This window comes from Channa argus, chromosome 12 (assembly GCF_033026475.1).
Source record: "Channa argus isolate prfri chromosome 12, Channa argus male v1.0, whole genome shotgun sequence".
Lineage (NCBI taxonomy): Eukaryota > Metazoa > Chordata > Actinopteri > Anabantiformes > Channidae > Channa > Channa argus.
Window position 1 is genome coordinate 3,923,522 of NC_090208.1, and position 23,247 is coordinate 3,946,768.

The 23,247-nt window shown below is 38.5% G+C and overlaps 3 protein-coding genes across 8 annotated transcripts in view; 1 reads left to right on the plus strand and 2 right to left on the minus strand.

Moving 5' to 3' along the window:
- The window catches only part of LOC137137017 (interferon-induced protein 44-like), a 111,134-nt gene extending 100,084 nt beyond the window's left edge, over positions 1 to 11,050 (plus strand). Inside the window, exons 1-11 of one of the 4 annotated variants that reach the window (XM_067522873.1) lie at positions 6,765 to 6,884; positions 6,983 to 7,003; positions 7,371 to 7,400; positions 7,763 to 7,783; positions 8,155 to 8,175; positions 8,286 to 8,319; positions 8,515 to 8,716; positions 9,474 to 9,626; positions 9,875 to 10,043; positions 10,407 to 10,507; positions 10,660 to 11,050. In XM_067522873.1, coding sequence (XP_067378974.1) covers positions 6,985 to 7,003; positions 7,371 to 7,400; positions 7,763 to 7,783; positions 8,155 to 8,175; positions 8,286 to 8,319; positions 8,515 to 8,716; positions 9,474 to 9,626; positions 9,875 to 10,043; positions 10,407 to 10,507; positions 10,660 to 10,821 — 912 coding nt within the window. In that variant the 5' untranslated portion in view covers positions 6,765 to 6,884; positions 6,983 to 6,984 and the 3' untranslated portion in view covers positions 10,822 to 11,050. Of the gene's footprint in view, positions 1 to 6,764; positions 6,885 to 6,982; positions 7,004 to 7,370; positions 7,401 to 7,603; positions 7,619 to 7,762; positions 7,784 to 8,154; positions 8,176 to 8,285; positions 8,320 to 8,514; positions 8,717 to 9,473; positions 9,627 to 9,874; positions 10,044 to 10,406; positions 10,508 to 10,659 lie in introns of those variants that run through there. The other 3 variants (XM_067522874.1, XM_067522876.1, XM_067522875.1) reach the window with 3 other exon arrangements.
- LOC137137044 (uncharacterized) lies at positions 1,703 to 6,006 on the minus strand. Of its 3 annotated transcripts, XM_067522923.1 has the most exons (6): positions 5,925 to 6,006; positions 3,444 to 3,501; positions 3,241 to 3,342; positions 3,014 to 3,046; positions 2,694 to 2,930; positions 1,703 to 2,243 (listed from the first exon to the last, which is right to left on the minus strand). In XM_067522923.1, exons 2-6 carry the CDS (start codon positions 3,499 to 3,501, stop codon positions 2,005 to 2,007), a joined length of 669 nt encoding a protein of 222 aa, XP_067379024.1. In that variant the 5' UTR covers positions 5,925 to 6,006; the 3' UTR covers positions 1,703 to 2,004. The 3 variants fall into 3 exon arrangements, with proteins under 3 accessions (XP_067379024.1, XP_067379026.1, XP_067379025.1); XM_067522925.1 differs by lacking the exon at positions 3,014 to 3,046 and having other exon boundaries at positions 2,694 to 2,900; XM_067522924.1 differs by lacking the exon at positions 3,014 to 3,046.
- Positions 11,051 to 13,889: 2,839 nt separating the features above from the next.
- Positions 13,890 to 21,290, minus strand: LOC137138062 (uncharacterized). Its single transcript, XM_067524968.1, has 6 exons — positions 21,227 to 21,290; positions 19,994 to 20,070; positions 19,730 to 19,886; positions 16,900 to 17,241; positions 15,107 to 15,232; positions 13,890 to 14,985 (listed from the first exon to the last, which is right to left on the minus strand). The coding sequence occupies exons 1-6, from the start codon at positions 21,288 to 21,290 to the stop codon at positions 14,870 to 14,872; spliced, it is 882 nt and encodes a 293-aa protein (XP_067381069.1). The 3' UTR covers positions 13,890 to 14,869.
- Positions 21,291 to 23,247: the final 1,957 nt, after the last annotated feature.

Below are 23,247 nucleotides of genomic sequence, written 5' to 3' on the forward strand. Positions count from 1 at the left end.
ATTGTCGAATGTTTTCATGGGTAAAAAGTAGTGTCATTACTTGATGGGCTTCTTAAAACTATAGTCTCCTGTTCTGACTACACCCTGAATATCAGTGAGGGTGATGCTGCTCTCCCTATTTTTTTCTCCATGTGTCTCCACTTGTTCTTAGAAAACATCCAATTACTGCTAATTTCCACCACCTGTCAGGCACAAACAATAAGAAACAGTGTGATCTTAAAGCTCCTCTAATAATCCACATAGCAGAGTGTGTAGTGTAGTGAAGTTGTTCAATCAGACATCCAGGGTTCCTGCAGCAGACGTTCATGTTCTCCACTGCAGTGTGAGCTGCTGTTCACCTTGGATAGAGCAGAGTCTTCTTTCATCCACCAGTAGTTTAGCTCTGATTATCCAGCAGTGACTAACAGCTGTGCAGGAGAGGAGTCACACAATGATCCCACAAGAATAGAAGTTTCCTGTTCAGTCATTTCTTCTCTGAACATTGTTGATGATTTTAATAAAGGAACCTGCATCTCTGAGCTGTTTTTGACTTTTACTTAACCAACAATTTCCACTGTGCACATTCACAAAATGATCATTGAATAAACTTCTACTTTAAAAACATGGTATAAATCAAATCACTGATTCATACTATTACTGTTACTAGACATAAATGCTGTATACTAGACAATACATTTCCAGAGTAGAATTACATGATAATTATATTAAATATGGACTGAAACACAACATTTCAATAATGTGTTTATGATGCATGGAGAAATAAAAGTTACCTAGAAAAAAACCTGCAGCTTGACAATCTTCCTATGTATGTTTTAGTGGTGCGTAAGTATCAGAAATTAATGAATCAGTAAAGTTTCCTTCTGATAGTCAAGACACTTTTTCTCTTTATTCAGCAAAGAAAAAAAAGTTCTGCTTATCTGCTTTAAACACACACTGCCCCCTTTTTCTTCTTCCTAAGTAATAAAAGCTCACCTTATATTCAGTGAAAAAGGTTTGAATGTGAGCCCAGTCGACTGTGAAACTATTAAAAAAAACATAAATACGATGCTTTTTATGTTGTTGTGTAAAGGATCAGATCTGTGTTTGGTATTAAGTTATTAAGCTTAAGTACATTTGTGCATAGTAAAAGTGGTGATCTGCATCAAAATGATGCTCAGGATGAGTTTACAGCTTCAAAGGTGATTTCTTGGATTTCCTGAATTGTGGATTAGTGGGTTTATGTTAGAGGTCTCAACAAAAGAAGCTTCATTTATAGAGCACATGTCAAACACACAGGAAACTCACAGAGGTTTACACATGCAGAGAAAAGCATTAGAACATTATAAACTAAAATCCATAAAGTCAAAATTAAATGAGATGAAATTTAAAAAACAATTCTGTTTCTTCACTTGGACACTTGTGTGAAGATTCTTCAAAATAGTGAAAGTGAACCCAAAGCAAGAACAAATAAAACTTGAACTTATCATGTGGCATTAAGATTCTGCACTGGACCAGGTCTGTAGTGCTGCTAAGAACAGACAGTTGATGGTTTGATTGTGTTACACAGTGATAAGCTCTCACACACACAACACATCAGCATTATGTGGTTCAGCAGCTCGCTGGTTAACTAGCTGGATAATTCCATCTGATGGCACAGGTGGCATCTTCATTCTTTATAAAGATGATGAAGCTGGGTTTCTTTAAGAAGTGAAGCCCAAATATGTTCAGTTGCTGATAAACAGATTTAATGATCATATCAATAATATCATACTGTGAAAAATCATATAAACCAAACATTTTTGAAATAATTGAAGAAATGAAGCATCAAAGCAGGTCAGTATTCAGGAATCTTATTTTCTCCTTCATAATAACATTTTATTAGACATTTTATTTCTGGCTTCTGTCAAAAGTCTTTATTTCATATTTAGTTTATAATGTGCAACACAAACTACACATTCAAATTTATTCTACTAATAAAGAACATGATGGTTTCAGGAAGCACTAAGTTAATCAGCTGCTGACAGTTTAACTAATACAACACTTGTTATTCTGCTGTTGTCTACTGTACTTCTTTAACATGTCCTGTATTTGACTAACTGTCTCCTCATTTCTTGGACATGTCAGTAATCCTTGCTTGGTCTCGTGGAAGAGAACAGGAACATCCAGTTGGACCTTTTGATATGTTTGAGACCATGCTGTCCCAGAGGTGGAGTAGTGGACATCTCGGGTGTGGTACATCGTCACCAGAATAACTGGTTTATCATCTGTTGATAGCAGAGGACAAGAGACAGAGACGAGATGGAGCTTAGTCCTGGATGTCACACTGTCCTCATTAGATTAGAACTTGCTTTGTCAGGCTCTGAAGTAACTGGAGGTACATACACTTCATTAAGTTGTCTCTTCCTGACATCCCAACCATTTTAAAGCACTGTCTTTGTGTGAAGAATATTACAGTTAAATGAATTTCTTCTTCTTCTTGATATTATCAGCTAACAGATAACAAGCTGACACCCGCTGAGGCAGACAGAACATCTGTATTTCAGTGATTGTCTCCTCTTCACATTTAACCGGCTAAAGGTTGACGTCCACTAAAATGTCCAATGCTCATTAAACAGGTAGAAAACAGTGATGCACTCATTCATATGTACAGGGTCAGATTTACAGAGAAACATCATTTAAAGAAAGATTTACACAATACGGTGTCTCTGTGTTACCTGACACCTTCATCATCGCTGCCTCCACATCTGACCCAGGCCGAGAGATGACTGGACAGAAGACAATAATGATGTCGCACCCCTGACTGTCTGAGCTGTCGTCCACTTGAAGCTGTGCACAGTTTTTTACTTTTTCCATCAGAGCTCTGTCAGCGCCAAAGGTTTCCCCTGTAGTAACTGTGTGGACCCTCACTGTGGGGACCCTCACTGTGGGGAACCTCACTGTGTGGACCCTCTCTGTGGGGACCAAGTGAAACAGGAAAATACGTGAATAGAGCAGAATGAATGTGTGCTGCAGTTTGACATAAACTAGGACTCACCTGCAGCTCTGGACTGTGAAGACTGTTGTCGTCCTAACGAGAAACAGGAAGAAAACTGCATTAACCATCTGCTGCAACAAACTACAAGCAGTATATAGGACACAGCCATCTTTTATTTGTGATGGTTCACAAATGCATATCACAGTATCCACCTCACAACTGCAATATAGCTTGTAGTGATAAACATCATTCAGACATTTCCTGTTTTTTGTCATTGTTGAACAAACCTGCAGTTTTTGGTGAAAGTTCAGTGCAGATCCAGTCAAAGAATGTTTGGACCTCAGGGGTTTTGTTGGGGTCAGAATAGAACTTGAACAAAGTTTCAGCAGCTACAGAGAAAGAACCAAACTGTTTCAGCCTCTTAAAACCAATCCATTAAATTAATGCTTCAAATTGGAATAAAAACCCTTTAAAAAAACTTTGTACATACCATCATGAAGGTCATCTGGAAGATTAAAGTGACTCAGTTTCTCAGAGTATTTTGACATCTTAAACACAAACACACACACACGTATATGAAGATCAAATGTGGACTAACAGCATTTCACTGTTCAGCATAAATTCACTCACAAAATGATTTTCCATAAAAACATTGAGTCCATCATCTGATCCTAATAACAGTCTGAGCTGAAATGTCTCCAGCTGTGTGTGAATTTAAACAGTCTGGTGTTACACTAAGTTCACATCTTCCCTTTTCCTCTCACATAAGGTTCAAAAATTGTTGTGTGTCCACTAAGGCACCTTACATTTTCATAAATCCGGGGACATGATGATATGGAAGTGTCTAGGAGAGGTGGCAGTAGAGTTTTTGACTAGTTTGTTTAACAAGATCTTGGAGAGTGAGAGGATGCTGAGGACTGGAGGAGAAGTGTACTGGTACCAATTTTTAAGAACAAGGGAGATGTGCAGAGCTGTGGCATCTACAGAGGAATAAAGCTGATGAGTCACACAATGAAGTTGTGGGAAAGAGTAGTGGAAGCTCGGCTAAGGGCAGAGGTGAACATTTGTGAGCAGCAATATGGTTTCATGCCTAGAAAGAGTACAACAGATGCAGTATTTGCTTTGAGAACACTGATGGAGAAGTACAGAGAGGGTCATAGGGAGTTGCATTGTGTCTTCGTAGATTTAGAAAAAGCGTATGAAAGGGTGCCGAGAGAGGAGCTGTGGTATTGTATGAAGACGTCTGGAGTGGCAGAGAAGTATGTTAGAGTGGTGCAGGACATGTATGAGAGCTGTAAGACAGTGGTGAGGTGCTGTAGGTGTGACAGAGGAGTTCAAGGTGGAGGTGGGTCTGCATCAAGGATCAGCTCTGAGCCCCTTCTTGTTTGCTCTGGTGATGGACAGATGAGGTTAGACAAGAATCTCCCTGGACTATGATGTTTGCAGATGACATTGTTATTTGTAGTGATAGCAGGGAGCAGGTGGAGGAAAATCTAGAGAGGTGGAGGTCTGCTCTGGAAAACAGAGGAATGAAGCTTAGCCGCAGCAAGACAGAATACATGTGTGTCAATGAGAGGGACCCAGGTGGAATGGTGAGGTTACAGGGAGGAGAGGTGAAGAAGGTGCAGGACTTTAAGTACTTAGGGTCAATTGTTCAGAGCAACGGAGAGTGTGAAAAAGAGGTGAAGAGGCGAGTGCAGGCAGGTTGGAACGGGTGGAGAAAAGTGTTGTGTGATAAAAGAGTATCAGCGAGAATGAAAGGAAAGGTGTTCAAGACGGTGGTGAGACCAGCGATGTTGTTCGGCTTAGAGACAGTGGCACTGAAGAAGACAGGAGGCAGAGCTGGAGGTAGCAGAGCTTAAGATGTTGAGGTTCTCTTTGGGAGGGACGAGGATGGACAGGATCAGGAATGAGTACATCAGAGGGACAGCTCATGTTAGATGTTTTGGAGATAAAGTCAGAGAGGCCAGATTGAGGTGGTTTGGACATGTTCAGAGGAGAAACTGTGAATATATCGGTAGAAGGATGCTGAGGTGGGAGCTGCCAGGCAGGAGGTCTAGAGGAAGACCAAAGAGGAGATTTATGGATGTAGTGAGGGAGGACATGAAGTTAGTTGGTGTGAGTGAAGAGGATGCAGAGGATAGAGTTAGATGGAGGCACATGATTCGCTGTGGCGACCCCTGAAAGGGAGCAGCCGAAAGGAAAAGAAGAAGAAACGATAAATAAACGAAAGTACTGATGCTGTGGAAATAACCAATGAATTTAACACATTATTTGTTAAATCATTACAACTTGTTCGTCCTGGTCATCGTCACATGATCTAGTGAGAAGATCGGCCCTCTCCAGCTCTCAGCCAGCTGACACTGAACTCACTCACAGTCTATTTGCATAAAGTTGAACTTTCCTGAACTTTCCTGTCAAGTTGCTGGGTTCCTTTCATCTGTCCTCTCTGTATTTCCTCGTTCTCACACAATGGGGATGGGCGATACCAACATTTGTCCTTTGATACGATTTGAAATAATACCTTTTGTTCCCTTTATTTAATGCCAGAAACTCTCAGCAGTAAAAAGACAGAGCACGTTTTGTATCGTGATATTTAAAAAGGTATCAACCCTGAATGGCAGCTGTCTCTGGCCAAAGGATCTGTAGCTGGTAAATGCACTGTTAGACTGAAACATGGTAACTGGTCTCTAGACCCCTGAGTTATGCTGTTAAGATTAAAGACACGATCTGTTAAGAGTTTGAAGGAAGTTATTGGATCTCTTTTGTTCTCTGGTCTATTGGCAGAGCTCCCTGAAGAGCAGATGGTAAGAAAACATATAGTCTGTAAGTATCAAACTGTTACAACTTAATATAAAAATGTTCTATGTTTTATACACAGAATATTTCTACATAAATGCAGCATATTCAATTGTATATTGACTAATCACCAAACCTTTTTCTTAGAGTGACCTGAATATAGAGAACGTACCTTTACTGTTTAGCTGCTGCAGCAGACGAGCTTCAAGTTGTGCTGCTGAAAGAGAGAGAACATCTTTTATAGAGACCTTTAGTTTCACTTGTACTTCAATGTCACACCCACTCACACTTTCAGAAACAATGGTCACAGTAATGATATTCTAATCATGCTGCTTCGCCATACTTTCAGCTAGAAACACTCAAACTTCAAAACATTCAGCTCATTAAAGACATTATTACTTTTTTCAGCAATTTTATCTTATTCAAATGAATAGAGACACTCTTCTGCCTCAACGACTATGCCCCTAATGTTTTTGGAAACCCGTTTTCCAGTCTGTACCTGAGGTTTATTTCTGATAACAATCTTCTTTTGTATATAAGTAGGAAGCTAGCAAAACTTCTTGATAAAGTACATTTCATCCTAGTAAAGATTTTATATACTTTATATTTAAAATTATACCAAAATATATAAAGAAAAGACAAACACATGCTAAACATAGACACATAAATGTAAGCAACCAAACACACAGTCAGTCGACATTGTCAAACTCATCAAATGCACAGGACAGCAGGGGGTTTCTGTCTTCCTTCAAGCACAACTAAGATCAGAGCTCTGGCCAAATATGACATAACACTGTATAATACTGATGACACAGGGACAAAGTTCTAGTTAAAATCAAAACAAGCTTGTTTGAGTTTGCTGATAAAAGAGAGAAACAAGCTAATTTAATTACGCGTGAATACACGCGAAGTGTGAATGAATAACTGGGGGAGCCATAAAACCATAAAAACAGCTTTCAGTTTCAGAGTGAGTAAGTTTGACTTATTATTGCACCCACTAACCCCTTCAGAAGCATCAGTACTTATCTGGACCTGAAGGTTTTTTGAGGGGAGAGCTTCTTTATAAAAGGGCCACTTGTATTCAGCACCAGAACCCGGAGCTTCTCTCTGCTACAGCACCTGCACAGCAAAGGTAAGAATGTTCTACTTTAACTGTGGCTGATTTTCAGAATCAGAATTTTGGAATATAGATAATCTACATGACATTTAAATTTATTTCTATCTTTCTAGAGATGGGAAAGAGTCACTCAAGTAAGTTCATACCAGCTGCAGAACACAGTTCAAACTTCATATTACTGTCAATCAGATGAGACAATAGGAATAATGATATTTATTAGTTATAGAAATCTACATCTTTTTACTAACTGTCCAAACAGTTTCATCTTAACATTCCTTCACTTTTATTTTGTTCTGTTTCAGAAGAATTGACATTGAACACTCCTGCTATTATTACAATCGAAAGAATATAAAGCAGGTGTTTAAAGCATATTAATAAATAAATTCTACCTTTTTAACGTTAACCATTAACAGACAGCTGTAGAATATTGTTGTTCATGTGAATCCAACATATGTATTAATCATGGAATCTTATCTATACTTACTCAAAATATTTTTACAGAACGTAGACACTGTCCACCACCTGCTCCCCGTAAGTTATAAAATCCATTTACAACATCAACTGTAGCGATTATCCAGATTGACACAAGCTTGATCATAATAATGATATTTATTAGTTATAGAAATCTACATCTTTTTACTAACTGTCCAAACAGTTTCATCTTAACATTCCTTCACTTTTATTTTGTTCTGTTTCAGAAGAATTGATATTGAACACTCCTGCTATTATTACAGTCTAAAGAATATAAAGCAAGTGTTTAAACATATTACCAAATTTTTAATGTTAACCATTAACAGACAGATGTAGAATATTGTTGTTCATGTGAATCCAACATATGTATTAATCATGAATCTTATCTAGACTTAATTAAAATGTTGCCTGTTTTTTTACAGCTCCAGCACCACCTGCTCCCCGTAAGTTATAAAATGCATGTTACAACATCGACTGTAGTGATTAATCAGATTGACACAAGCTTGATCATAATAATTATATTATTAGTTATAGAAATCTACATCTTTTTACTAACTGTCCAAACAGTTTCATCTTAACATTCCTTCACTTTTATTTTGTTCTGTTTCAGAAGAATTGATATTAAACACTCCTGCTATTATTACAGTCTAAAGAATATAAAGCAAGTGTTTAAAGCATATTACTAAATAAATTCTACCTTTTTAATGTAATTAACAGACAGATGTAGAATATTGTTGTTCATGTGAATCCAACATAAGTATTAATCATGGAATCTTATCTACACTTACTCAAAACTTTACCTGTTTTTTTACAGCTCCACCACCATCTCCTCCCCGTAAGTTATAAAATCCATGTTACAACATCGACTGTAGTGATTATTCAGATTGACACAAGCTTGATCATAATAATGATAATACTTTCTAATAACACAATTGTATTTCTCAGTTCTCCGGAAACCATGGAGAGAAATGTCTTGGGGGTGAGTAAATCCTTCCCACAGTTCCACAGTAGGTTTGACATGTGACTGGACCTTTAAACATGAAACTGGAAACAGATGAAATGTGATTCAGACATTCATGCTGCTTTCAGTTTGAATTGTAGTAACTTTGATGATCCTCTCTTGCACCAACACCAACTTTTATTTGTTCAATCTAACTGGAGCATGTTTTAACAGAGACAGAGACAAAGATCTGCAGTATGTGAAGAATTATCAACCTCACAACGATGAAGTCAGTCGTCTCAGAGTTCTGCTCTACGGACTAGTCGGCAGTGGAAAGTCCAGCTTTGTCAATTCTGTTGCCAATGTGCTACGGGGAAGAATGTCCCATTCAGCTTTGGCCAGTTCAAGCAGCCGTGAAATAAGCTTCACAAAAACAGTATGTACACGTTGACTTTGTTTAGTGGGTGAAGTGGTGATTTTTCTTTTGACACTTTCAGGTTTGTTGGCACAGTGACCCCATCACCACGTGATAATAATATGATGTGTGAATCTTCATACATCTGATCATTTATCAGTCAGTGTTGATAAGTGATCAGCTGAGTGACCAGAGAATCAGGACCAACAACAGGGTTCTGTGTCATGTTGTGTAGATCTTATTCTGGGCACATATGGGATCTCAGTGCATCACTGAGCCTCTCTGCTGCTGTTGTGTTCATGTGCACAGGGACATTTTGCTTTTACTTTTAGTCATTTAGCAGACGCTTTTATCCAAAGTGACTTACGAGTGAGGTACAAGGCAGCAAGAAGTCAAGGAGAAAACATCAAAGCAAAATACTATGAGAAGAAATGTTTTAGTTTCATAGGAAGAGCAAGAAAGAACAGAAGAATTTGAGGAAGAGTGTGTTTTCAGCAGTTTTTGGAATATTGGGAGTGAGTTTGCTGAGCGTGCAGAGTTTGGAAGCTCCTTCCACCATTGTAGGATCACTGAGCTGAAGAGTTTTAGAGGGTTTTTCCTTTATTATCTGCATATTGTCATAACTTCACTGTTTTATTTGTGTGTGTTTTTATTTTAGAAGAAACCTTTATGGAGTCAAAAGATGATACACAAAGTAGAACTGCATCGTTGCTTTTAGTGATTCAACAAATAAAACCAGTCTCTTGAGTGCTGCATATTTTATCTACATGTCTTTCAGTATAAAACCCATAAAATCCCCAAAGAAGGCAGAGGAAACTTTTACCCTTTTGTCTTCACTGACATCATGGGTCTGGAGGAAGGAGACGGAAGAGGAATCAGTGTGGAAGACATCAAGCTGGCTCTGAAAGGACACGTGAAGGAAGGGTATAAGGTACAACTGTCAACCTGATAACTGTTGACTTCACTCTGGTTTGTGAGGTTTCTCATCAACTCAAATCAAAAATTGTTCTTACTAACATCCTAATCCAAGACTTCACATAGCAGAATATTCAGTCTACTTAGTTACGTTTTACTAAACTAACATTTGCAGATTTGTAAAAATGAAGATTTTTGTGTAAAAGTACCAACTGTTCATGTTCCTGAGTCATAATTAATTTGGATGTTAATATCTTTTTCCAGTTCAACCCTGTATCTCCATTATCCACAAATGATCCAGGCTACAACCCTTCACCAGCTCCAGACGACAAAGTTCATGTTCTGGTTTGGGTCTGTTCCATCAACACAACAAAAATTAATGAATCAATTTTAAAGAAGGCTCAGGACATCAGAGAGGCAGCTAGTGACCTGGGTAATATCAGTTTGTTGTTTCAGAATATTATTATCTATTGAAGCAGAACCTTTATTATACAATCCAGGAAATCTTTCATATGAAAAGCTCAGTTTCAGGAATCACTTTCACTTGTGGAATTTATTATTTTATGGAAATGTTGATTGTAAAGACTGATCCAGCTAGTACCTGATTTTGTGCTCTGAAAGTTATCTGTGGTTTACGGCCTATATGGTTGTTGTGTAAATCTGAATGAACTGTTAGCTGAAGTGGGGCTTTTTGCAGCTGGACTGGAACAGTTCCCATGTGTTCACTCCTTTGTGTTGGTCTGACAATCACACAGCAAGATAAATATCACTGTACATAATGTCTCTTTATGGGCAGGTGTTCCTCAGCTGGCTATTGTCACCAAAGTTGATGAGGCCTGTGGGGAAACTGACAAAGATCTGAAGAATGTCTACAGGAGCAAGCACATAAAGAAAAAGGTGTGTTTCTGTTGTCTCACATTAGTTTGCTACATAAATGTCCAACAGGTTAAGTTGGGATCTAAATAACCTCTACAACATTTTAGAACGTGAGCTCAAAAACCTGTGGAGGTTGATAAATTAACTGAAATATATATATTTTTTATACTCAGATGAAAGAGTTCAGCTCAGCACTGGGTATTCCACTCAACTGCTTCCTGCCTGTGAAGAACTACTGTAAAGAAATATCTCTGAATGATGATGTGGACTCTCTGGTCCTGAGCCCTCTGAGACTGATGATTGACTTTGGAGATGACTTCATTAATGACATGTGAAGCTACATTCTGCTGAAATAACAGCAACAGAACAACTAAACAACTAAAAAGTGACAACAAGGCTGTTTAGAGTCCGTTTAAAGGCTGTTTCAACAGCTTTGTCTTGTTGAAATGTTGAGTATGAATAAATATATTTCAACATTTTATACTGACATTCTTGTGTCCATGTTTATACTGTGTGAAACAGATTTTCACCCCTGAAGCTCCTGAAATTCTTGAAAATGCTAAATTTGTTTCAAATAGACACCTGCTCAATGATGAAAGACACTTTAAGTCTGTGTATTCCTTAACTTGGTCTACAACACAGAAATAAAACAAAGTAAATAAAAGACCTTAAGATCCTGTTGCTCTATGACTTCAAGTAACTACTTCAGCCTTTCCTTGGTCAAAACTTTCTAACAATCCTGTGCAATCTGCTTATTTGGTAACAAGACATCATTAGAAGCACACAAATAAACACACACTCTACAAGCTGTGTATCTGATATGAAGGAAGATACATAACTATACATATCCTCTTAATAGTGGCCCAGCTTTCTTAGCATAACAGTGGAATTGTATATTTCTTTGGACTCTTTATGGATAAAACAAAGCTACAGTACAAAATTACTTTAACAAATTTACTACCCATAGCTTAAAGTACAATTACACACTTTGTTTCATCCATGTACACGCTGCACAAAACCAGCAACTCAACGGGAGCATGAAGCTACAGACTTTGTTTCTCTGAAAACACCTATGGAAACATGGAATCTAATTGGCTAATAGCCAATGCAAGGAACCAATCACAGAACAGAACACAAAACTGCTGAAATAGCTGTTAAAGGACAACACAAGTATGTATGCTTTTCACATTATGTTAATTCAAGGACCAAGCCCCAAAATATTTGCAGAGGCCTCTAGAAGCTGCTGGAGAGGGGACTTTGCTCACATCTTCAATACTTGCTGGAGAATTTAAGTTTAGCCAAGTACTTGTGGTCTCTGATATCACTGCTATGTATGAATGTTACAGTTTAACTTGGTTACTAATTACAATAAATGTAGCATCTAGTCAAATAAAATAATGTTTATTTGTACAACGCCTTCTTTCTATGAAGTAGAAATACACAACAAACTCATTGCAGTGGTGTAACAGAACATCACGTTTATTTCAATACAGCTACATGTCAGGCAGCAAACACCAGCATGACAAGTGAGACACACAAAAAACAGGAGACTTCTGTAATTGTTGTAATTGTAATGTTACAGCAGCAGCCATGATTCTAACGTCAATATGGCCAAATCCAGACACATTTGATCAAATATTCACAATATTCACATCAGTTACACATGCAACTCCCCTTGCCCTGTACATATGGAATGTTTTTGTCCATTTGTCCACACATGGAGGCTATAAAAGTCTATTTTTACTATGCCAATAAGCTGGCCAAGTGTTTAAACATCTCTAAACCTCCACAGCAACAGAAAACAATGTTCCCAATTTTCATTTGAATGCAATATTGTCACATGTTTGGCCTTTTTAAAAAAGTAGTCCAACACACACAGAGGCTTGCGTATTTAATAAATCCTGTTAAATCAAATATCAAAAGCAAAGTCATAGATTCATTTTATAACATCAGTTTCAGAGCAAATTGTTGGTTCTCTTTTTTTCCCATTGAAGGGTACAAACTATTTTGTTCAAGTCTGTGTATTTCATAGAACAAGTTGTACAGAGTGAGCATTTGCTTAAAAGTATCTGTAAAGCTGCAAAACAAACACTTATCAGAAAGGTATAAATACTATGAGTCCGTCACTGTCTTCATTTGTTGAAATACATGGTATTTCAACAAATGCAATAAAGATACATTTTAAAGAAAAACCTAATAATAAAGATAATAGATAAAAGATAATAAACAGCTTGACTGATATTAAAAATAAGACCAGATCTTCACCACTGAGCATCACTTCTGAGCTGAGTTCACTGTTACATCAGTGAGAAGATGGTTATAATGACAACTTATAGATGAACGACAGCATTTACAACATGAAATCACTGACATTTTAATGACAGTCACTCTTTGTAAATTTGAATATTTTCAATAAAGGTTTGTAAGATTTAGTCAGAACTTCTGTCTCTGCTGTGCTGGAGCCTCTGCAGTGCAGACAAAGAGAGTAAGATATTGTACTTCTGTTGGCTTCATCAAACTGTGACCTTTAGCATGCACCGGTGGGCTTTACAGTTAACACAGTTTAATATAACATAGTTTAAAAGTTGAAGAAACTTCTTTCAGCTTCTTTTACCAACACACTGGCAACAGATCTCTCTGTGAACAGCTGCCTGTCGCTCAGAGGCCAAGCGTGTAAGGACCCTCCTGTGGTTACTGAGTAGAGCTGAGCTAATGTTAGCACACATCTTTACAAAGCTGCAGGTGATTATCAAGAGTGGTGAACAGCTGAGCAATAATAATAAAAATAAGTAAAATTCCATTAGAAATGCATGATGATGATTTGTGTTAAATGTAGGAAGTAAAAAGCTCTTAAAAATAAATACTTAAGGCAAAAATAGCTGATATTTCTTAAGTACAATATCGGTACCTTACACCTCTGCTCAGCATATAAAAAAATTGACATTGAACAATATTATCCATAATGTTCAACTAGTAGTAATTAATGTTTGAGGTCGTTAGGCTGAAAATAACATAGTAGAGCAAAGGCCACAACAGACTACTTTTTGTTTTAAATAGGCTAAATGATGACATGCTTGAAGACTTGTCTGATGCTAATTAAAGGAAACAGTTTGAAATATCACTTTTTTTTTTCTCTTGTTCTTTCGGCTTATCCCGTGAGTTCAGGCCCTGATGAAACCCTCCCCAATTTCTGCCGGGCACTGCACAGCTAGGGATCGGAATGGGCTTTTAGGGGTTCACTGTCTTGCCCAGAGACACTTTGACATACAGTATAGCCAGGACCAGGGATTAAACTGCTGACCCTTTGGTCCGTAAATGACTGCCTTACCAAGCTACAGACGCCCCCCAGTTTTTTTGCATTTAAATATTATGCAAAATCAAAAATCAGAAACAAATTCAGATGTATTTTTATCTTTTTTTAATGAAAAGGTACCAAACAACTCTGTTCTAAGTGTATATGTCACAGAAAAAAGAGAAACACTAAAGACAATGGAAAGTGAACATAGCTGGAAATTAGCTGTGAAGTGCTCACTTTGCTTTAGAATGACAGCTCAGTTTGACTTAAGTTAAATATTTATCAAATATAAAACATAAAAAAGACCAGATCTCCACACGGACTTGAGGAAATTAAAATGTAACATTTTAAATTTGATGGCTGTGAAGAGAAGTGATTGATCACAACATATAAAAACCTACAAATATAAATAGTAAAGAAAAAAAAACATTTAGATTCCTGAAGTGTAAACAAGTGTCATCTGGCAGCAGCATTATATACAATCAGTTACACAAAGCTTATGGTCTCACTGTTCATTAAAGATTAATCTTTTAAACACACACAGGTTAATCTCAAATAACAGACTCAGTATTAAAAGAGACTAAATTTGGATCAAAGTGCTGATTTTAAAACATTTTCATAAACTGAACTACAATAATTTACCCAGAGAATGAAAACTAGAAAAAAAAAACAAAATTGTGTGCTAGAATATTTAAAAAAAAAAACAACAACAACAACAACAAAAAAAAAAACATTTATTATCGTTCTGTATATTCTTCCATTCAGTACTGTAGAATCGCCAGGTGCGTCTCCTCTGCTACTGCTATGGGTTGGCTTCATAGGTTTTACTACTCCAGGATCTAAACACAGACCTCATCAAGTGAAAAAGCAAGACAAGTACGTCAGGGAGGAAATGTGGGAAGATCTGTGTGGGACTACTTTAAACTAGTGATAAAATCTATAGGGAAAATGTAGTTTGACTGTAGAGCCAGTCCCTGTCCTACTTTTTCAGGTGACCACACACGTCTGTGTTAAAAAACTACAGTGAAACCCAGACAAATCTTTGGTTGGTAGGTAATTTTAAAGTCAAATGTTTCCAAAATGTGAAACTATAATAACATTGGTTTCCTGGAAGCACAGTGAAAAGACTCATATAACTTCTCTGGCAAAAAAACTCTTGCAGCATCATCTGAGTCATCTGTGTCCTGACTGGTCTTTTCTGGGTCTGAAAAAAAAAAAACAAAAAAAAATATTCAATGTTTAATTACATTTCAAATTATAAATCTGATACTTTATGCAGTGGCTGAAGCAAAGACTGGAACTAAAGTGAAATAAGTAGGACCTACCCTCAGAGGATGAACCACGGTCAGTTTGTTTTCCCTTATGTCTCTTGTATAAACACACTCCTATGGCAATGAAAATGCCAATGGCAATGCCCACCATGATCCGCCATGTTCCACACACAGGTTCCTCTGTAAGGAACAGGAAAAGAAAACACATGTCAGACAGGTGATCACTCAAGGAAGACAACCTTAATGTGACCCACATCTTATTAATCAGGGGCTGTATTTACAAAAGTGCCAAAATTAAGTCTGAAGTTCAGCTCAACACACAGTGAGTTTAATCTGTTGAATCCATGTTATTAGTCTGATTCAAGCAGTTGTATGTTCCCTGAAGCCGTAAGTAGAAACTACTTATGGAAAATGCTAAACTGCTGATGCCTCAAATGAACAAACTGAGCCCGACATCACTTCCTGGCTCTTAGGACGTGCAACTTTAACTTATTTTTTCACTTTGTCAGATTCATCTCAACTTCAGAACAAGGTCTGTGGAGTCCATCCTTGGTCCCCTAGAGAATAGCTGTTTAATGAGGACCAGGAGGAAGACTAAAGCCACCAACAACTCTCTCACTCACAGGAGGCTTGAAAAAAATGGTTATTTGCCTTCGAAGAGTTTTTCACAAATCTGCAGAGAACTGGTTAAATTATATGAACTGTACGAGATCACCACAAACATAGCAGATGTTTGTTTCCAAGATGTTTGTTTCATGAGCTGGTAGATTATGTTTACACATAATTTCACTTGTGTACATATTCCAACCACCATAAATAGCTAATGCAATAATAGGCTCATTTAGCTATTTCTTCAACAGTGCAGCAGCCACACAATGAATGACCACCATCATGAACTACTTCCTCCTGGAGTTGTTTCTATATAAGTCATTCCCACCTTTTCCATTCTGAAAACCTGGTGTGAATGTACTATATTTTCTAAGGGAGGGCAGATTCTCTGAGGAGCACTATGATGTGCAGCTGCAGAGCAGGCAGAGCTAACTGGGTAGTAAGGACAGGATTAGGTAAAACATCCCACAACAGAAGGGAGCAAAATACTGCAATAATCCCACGTTGAACAGACAGTATGAAGGGGACTGATCACTATCATTTGTATTTATCATCATTTTCTAAGGACCAACACTTGCAGGGCTGTGTGGAGTTTGGTGAACTGTAGCAGGGCACAGCACAGTAGAGCAGGGAGGAGGAGGCTCGACAGAGAAGAGCAGACGGATTTGAGTCTCCTGTTAACGTTACAGCAGATTTACTGATTTACTGCAGATTTAACGTTACCGACTCCGCTGTCATCTATGATCATGCTACCGATGTTACAGGAAGAGCCAGCTTTTCTTCCCCAACCATCTCCACACTGAGACATTTGTTTAGTTGTGTTCCTGCTCACTATCCAGCTGAGGACTTCTTTTTGTTGTTTTTGCCCAGTAATTAAGTCCTGGTTAAGCCAGAACCCCACCCATCTGGATCACTGTCACATGTGAGAAGTTCAGTTTATCTGAGCGGCTGCTGCTAGTTTTCACAAAAACTAAGTTTGACCTTAAGATGTTTAGTGAAAGCCGCCCAGATGTGTTCAGTCAGACCCTGGATGTTGATGGTTTTGATTCAAGGAGCTGGGAAACTTTCTTTCTGGGAAATTAGGAGGCATGAGACTCCCTTTGTCAGGACTGTAAATCACTGGGTCACCTTAGATTGTTTAAGTTTGATCTGTGTTTTATATAATATGTTCTATACAAGATTTAGACAAAGTAAATAAAATTACATGACTTGTTATTAGCTCAGTCGCCATCTCTCACCTCTGTTTGTAACAATCAGGAAACGTGTGTCATTCCAGGTTTTCCCTTCACTGTCCTTGAACACACACTCATATGTGTTGTTGTCATTTTGCATCACATTCTTTAAGATTATGGCGAAGCTGTTCAGGGACATGTTACATGTCAGTGCGTTAGCCAGCTCCACTCGTCCCTGAAGATCTGGCTCCTGGTCGTGTGGCTTGATCGGTTGCTCATCCTTGCAGTAGTAGACATATTTATCGTGGCCAAGTATTTTTAAGTATACTGAAAACACAGTTATGTTACTGGGAGCTTGAAATGTCAGTGTCACCTTGCTGCCGGCATCAGCATGGACGGTTCGAAGGCCTTAAGGGGAAAAAAGAAAAGCAAAAAACTTTAAATGGTTAAAACATCACTAGGTCTTTTCATATCCACAGCAACCAATGAGTGTAAAGCATTTCTCATTACAGACACCAGCTAGGTCGTGTGTCAAAATCTGGATCAACACTCCCAGTTTATACAGGTAATTAATTTTAATAACTAAGAAATAAAGTCGTTTTTACCGCTATTAAATGTCACAGCAGATAACAGTGTTTCAACAATGCTCATGATGTGAAAAAACTACGTATTTATCAAGGTGGTAGATTATGTGAACTCAAAGCTGCAATACATTCTATTACAAATAGTGTAAGAATTTCTAAGGTGAAATTAATAATCATCTCCGCGACCCACATGTACATTATTATTAAGCTGCTCTCTGTCTTTCAAACAATTGTGATTACGGTTAACATTTATGGTTAAAACACTTAAAATAATTCCTTGTTCATTACAATGCAAGAGAAATTACTAGTTGAATAAGTAACTTAGTGGCTTATGGAAAAGCCCATTTAACATTTACCAGGTAGAAAGGATTTACGATTTAGACAAATGCAATATATTTATGACTAGTTAAAAGTGTACAATGGTAAATGATCTGCACTTGTATAGTACTTTTCTACCCATTAGTACTCAAAGCACTTTACACTGCTTCTTATTCACCCATTCGCACTCACAATCTCACACTCACTCATACACCGATGAGGAGCTTCTATGTCATATGTGTCAAACTCAAGGCCGGGATTGTGAAAATGCCACTGATTTAAGAACACAGTTGATTGAAAGAAGCAAAGACTTTATTGCATACTGTCTTGCTGTGGAGGCAAGTACACTGCACAAGGCTGTTCGTGGTTCGGTGTCTTGCCCAGAGACACTTTGACATATAGTCGGGACTGGGGATCGAACCAGTGACCCTGTGGTTCGCGGACAAACACAGGATGAGACCTTAATCTAGGCAAATTATATAGTTTAACAATGCTCTTTTTAAATACATTTTTTATAGACTATGATATGTAACTACTTATAACTATTGTGGCAATTTATAAAAAGTACATAAAGACCAAGTGCACATGATATAAAACACATAAAAGGAAGAGTCGACTGCAGCAGCAGTCAATGTAAAAAAAAAAAGCTAAACTTGTTACAGTAACAGTTCTACACTGGAACATTGTTCATTAGACAACTCATTTTAAATTGTAAAGCTCATAAAACACAGACATTCATCTTTTACATCTTACAGTTACATTGTGCAGCTTCAGTGCTCTGAAACAGCTCTGCTTCACTCTACGCTCCACCAGGCTTTGCACAGCCCCACAGTTTGTCGTAGTTATTTCGATTATTAATCAGCTCCTCAGTACGGGGAGCCTTGCTAAAAACACTTTTAGAAGTGAATCCACGCTAACGGTTCCCACCATTTCATGAAGCCCCTGTCAGGTTCTGTGAGGAACAAAAGAGGACAGGCAGACATTTGATGGCAGAAGAAAGACCACAAGCTTGATGTGAAGCAGAGCTGATGAATCAGGGTCTGTACCAACATTCAATCTGAAGTTCTGTTTAACTCAGTGAGGTTTCAGCTGGTATCTTCAAAAGAGTGAAATCCTGAGGGATTAACCGGTTCAATTTTCTGCACAAAAATGTAAAATTTCAACCGTACGTAAGCACGTTACATGGATACTGCGGCAACCCTGGATGTGGAAAGTGTAAACTGGCCTTTACTACCACTGTTATAAACAAACATGGCTGACACCGTTTAAATGTTACAAAGTCAACGTGAATGTGACATTTGTGAAACGCAAAATTAGCGGTGTTTTCACACCTGGAAGGTTAACTTTGGAAGATATTCACTTCCACTGAATTAGTTTTAGAAAAGGTCATTATATTATTTTTATAGCATGGAAAACCTGTTTCAGTCATCAAATCATCTGATTGTTATAATAAACTTGAAAATGTGAACCTGTCCTTTCAGGTAATAACTTCAGAAGGACGAGTGCTTGGCCTCAGCCTACCGCTTGTGTTAGGCTGCATTCTGTGACACGTGATTCTGTAAATCTGCAGCAGAGAATCATGTTTGCATACAGTCACAGGGAAAGTAAAAATACATTTTCCAGCTTCGATACCAGTTTAACTTTTATTCCATTGTAAGTGAAATTAAGAAATTAATATCCCCTCTTTTCTCTCCCTGTAGAAAAATTATTTTTGATGACTCAATCTGCATATTGGTGCCAATGACATGAGATTATGAAGAACTAGTCTTGGCTAACAGCTGGTGAGCTGAAAGCAGAGCAGGCTCATAAGAAGTGAGACCTAATATGGCAAAATATGCAAATATGGTTCCATAATTTAAGCTGCTCTACACAGTTTGGCTTTATGTAATAACTCATGCTTGTTTTGCTTTTGTCAAGAGATTTTAGGAAAACACAGAAATAATCAACAATTTAATAATCTTGCATCAATGATGCCGTGAATGAACAGCTCTCACCTGAGTCTTTAACTTCCAGGGAAACTGTGCAGCTTCCACTTCTTCCTTCACTGTCTTTATATTGACATGTATACGTTCCAGTGTCGTTGGGGGTCACATTCCTCAGAAATATAGAGAGGTTGCCATCCTTCTTTGACTGTCCAATAGCCCCACTCGACTAACAAAATTTGGGTGCTGGTTGCGTGATGTACTGTTTCCGTCTCTATGAAGACAGACATATTCTTCTTTGCCAGACGTCTCAAATTGGGATGTTGTCCAATTTACGGTGCTGATGTTGTCAATGCGAGCCCGGCATGGCAGAGTGACTTCATCTCCGGTATGAGCGTGGACAATCTGATGGTCTGTAGAAGGAGAATAATGTACAATGTGTAAGTGGAAATGTCTGAACAACACCTCTGTTATAAACAGTTACCATATTCAGGCTAATATGGCAGGATAAAACAAAACCATTTATTATTATTATTTTTAATTATTTTAACAACGCTGCAACCATTACTGGGTAACTGCATGATGTAGATACCAGTGGTGGAAGTTAATACAAGTACTTTGTTACTTTACTTAAGTTAATTTGTTACTTATCTGTACTTTAAGTAGACGTTTACTCCAATATATCTAAGAACAAATATCTCTCCTTTTTACTCCAATGTTTCTGTCCTTTCGGCTTAGATCATTTTGTCCGCATGTTGATTTGGCACAGTTTTTATGCCGGATGCCCTTCCTGATGCAACCCACCCACATTTCTACCGGGTTTGGGTTCAGCACTACGCAGCTGAGGATGGGAATGGGCTTATAGGGTCTTGTCAAGGCATATGGCTGGGACCGGGGATCAAACCAGCGACCCGGTGATCCGTGCATGACTGCCTTACCAACTGAGCTACAGGCAGCCCCCTCCTTTTCACTCCAATACATTTTAATATTACATTAAGTGTTACAGTCACATTAAATTACTATTTTTGTAAAAATTAATCACTAGTGAGACATGAGTCTCTTCACGAAAGCAGTATGAGACATGGTGCCAGTAACAGTGGTCCCTACTGATTCACACATTCATATGATAATTGGACCGAGGACATGTCCTCCTCTCTTCTAAAGGAAGCAGCCACATGCACTAGTGCTCAGTGGACCATCCACTGAGTTGACTTGGACTAAATCAGGCGAAAGAACAAAGTAAAGCTCCAAGAGAAGCATAGACCTTTACACTAATGTTTCCTCCTTGTTAACAGGTTTCTGTGGCTCTTTAACTCTTAAATTAGCACAGTGAGTAACACGTATTTAACAAGAAGGATAAAAAACTTCCCACCACTGATTGGAAATCTATTAAATGTGAAAATAATGAGCCTGGATCATTGTCACGCATTCCACCGTAACGTAACGCGGAAACACCAAGCACGTACCCATTCGCTGGTAGCCGGGATGAGCTGTATAGCCACCAGCAGCTACTTCAGGTTACTTACTTTCTATTTACATTTATTTTAGTACTTTACATTAGTTACTCACCGCCAGCAAAAGTCAACAGTTGAAACGTGGACAGCAGGAAGAGGAGAATACGGATCTTTACCATGGTTCTATCTGTACCAACGCCGTGAATCGTACCTTTAACGTAACTTACCTGCGTGCGTCAGGTGTAAAGGTTTCTAACGTGGACGTCCCTTATTCGTTTTGTGTGGTTCAATAGCTGAGTGAGTGTCGCTTCCTCATTCCCGAGTGTGATGCTTCTGAACCTCAGCTTCTCTCCTATCGCGCTGACAGTTAACTTGCTACTAAAACTACTGAAACCTCCCACCCTGTTACTGGGATGGGATCTGACGTCACACGTTTACGACATTTGGAGCCGTAAAGTATTGACTATAGTGAAGTGTTGTAGTCTTTTGGAGCGGATTCTGTAGGTGGAGACATGTTTCTAATATTTAAGAAGCTCATTAAAAGAGATTTGGACAAAGCAGAGCTTGTGCGGGGTGTGAAACCAGTTATGACTTGACATTTTTGGCTTTCAGTGCACTTACTGCAGCACAGAAATGCACAGATTCATTCATTTTTTTCACCACATATTATCCTAATACAAGAAAAAAAAACAAGCTGCACTTACAAGTCACTGGTTAACTGCTGTTTTTGGAGTCATCGACAACAACACTCATTAAAATAACAGCTCCAAGCATCGGCGGTGAAAATACTGCTGCATTAATAGTACACAAATAGTATGGGTATAAAGCTTTTACATTTTTTTGTATATATATTAATAGTAAAGTTCTTCCTTTACAAGGGGCTTATTTTAGCATTTCAGTCCCCCACTATCAAAATCTACCACACCCTTCTCCCTTTTTTCTGTCCGAATGCCATCTTCTGACTCCTGGCTGTGCTGTTTGAAGTATCTTCCCCCCTCTGTTGGTACTTTGTCCTGCAGCAGGTGTGTGGTTGTGACTATAGCTGTTTGAATGCCAAAAACACACTCACTGCCCATTTCATTTTGCAGTCCAATACAGGGGCTGTTCCATGAATTCTACCACGTCATAGCAGGTGCCACCCTATTTAAAATCATGGAGGGGTCCAAAACATTAGAACCTCATTTTAAGTGGCCAGTGAGATTAGGCTTCCAGATGTAGTATTAGGCAGACTTGTAGTTGTGCTAAAGAACAAGCCTCAAATCTTAAAACTAACTTCAACTGTTGCCAGACTGACAAAGGGTTCAGGTTGCATCAAGGTTTAAATCCCACACAAATTCACTGCTGACCCCAGTAGCTGTTGTAATGGGACATACATTCAGACACACCAACTGTCCCATCACTCCAGCTTAGCCTTGTTCTTCAGTGGTTTGGTTTCTTTCATTGCCTGGACCTTGCTTGGATCAGGTTTGATGCCATGCCTGGGGTCCAAACATACACTATATTGCCAAAAGTATTCGCTCACCTGCCTTTAGACCCATATGAACTTTAGTGACATTCCATTCTTAATCCATAGGGTTTAATATGACGTCGGCCCACCCTTTGCAGCTATAACAGCTTCAACTCTTCCGGGAAGGCTTTCCACGAGGTTTAGGAGTGTGTTTATGGGAATTTTTGACCATTCTTCCAGAAGTGCATTTGTAAAGTCAGACACGGATGTTGGATGAGAAGGCCTGGCTCGCAGTCTTTGCTCTAATTCATCCCAAAGGTTTCTATCGGGTTGGGGTCGGGACTCTGTGCAGGCCAGTCGCGTTCTTCCACACCAAACTCACTCATCCATGTCTTTATGGACCTTGCTCTGTGCACTGGTGCGCAGTCATGTTGGAACAGGAAGGGGCCATCCCCAAACTGTTCCCACAAAGTTGGGAGCATGGAATAATCCAAAATCTCTTGGTATACTGAAGCATGCAGATTTCCTCTCACTGGAACTAAGGGAACTAAGCTCCTTAAAAACAACCCCACACCATAATCCCCCCTCCACCAAACTTCACAGTTGGCACAATGCAGTCAGACAAGTACCGTTCTCCTGGCAACCGCTAAACCCAGAGTCATCCATCATCCATCAGATTGCCAGATGGT

Excerpts from the sequence above, each read along its gene's own strand:
- LOC137138062 (XM_067524968.1), bottom strand. The coding sequence starts at position 21,290 with ATGGTAAAGATCCGTATTCTCCTCTTCCTGCTGTCCACGTTTCAACTG. Across the intron at positions 20,071-21,226 it reads ACTGTTGACTTTTGCTGGCG|ACCATCAGATTGTCCACGCT; the intron begins GTGAGTAACTAA and ends CTCCTTCTACAG. Across the intron at positions 19,887-19,993 it reads GCATTGACAACATCAGCACC|TCGAGTGGGGCTATTGGACA; the intron begins GTAAATTGGACA and ends AAATTTTGTTAG.
- LOC137137044 (XM_067522923.1), bottom strand. The coding sequence starts at position 3,501 with ATGTCAAAATACTCTGAGAAACTGAGTCACTTTAATCTTCCAGATGAC. Across the intron at positions 2,931-3,013 it reads TTCACAGTCCAGAGCTGCAG|AGAGGGTCCACACAGTGAGG; the intron begins GTGAGTCCTAGT and ends TGGTCCCCACAG. Across the intron at positions 2,244-2,693 it reads AGCGATGATGAAGGTGTCAG|ATGATAAACCAGTTATTCTG; the intron begins GTAACACAGAGA and ends TGCTATCAACAG.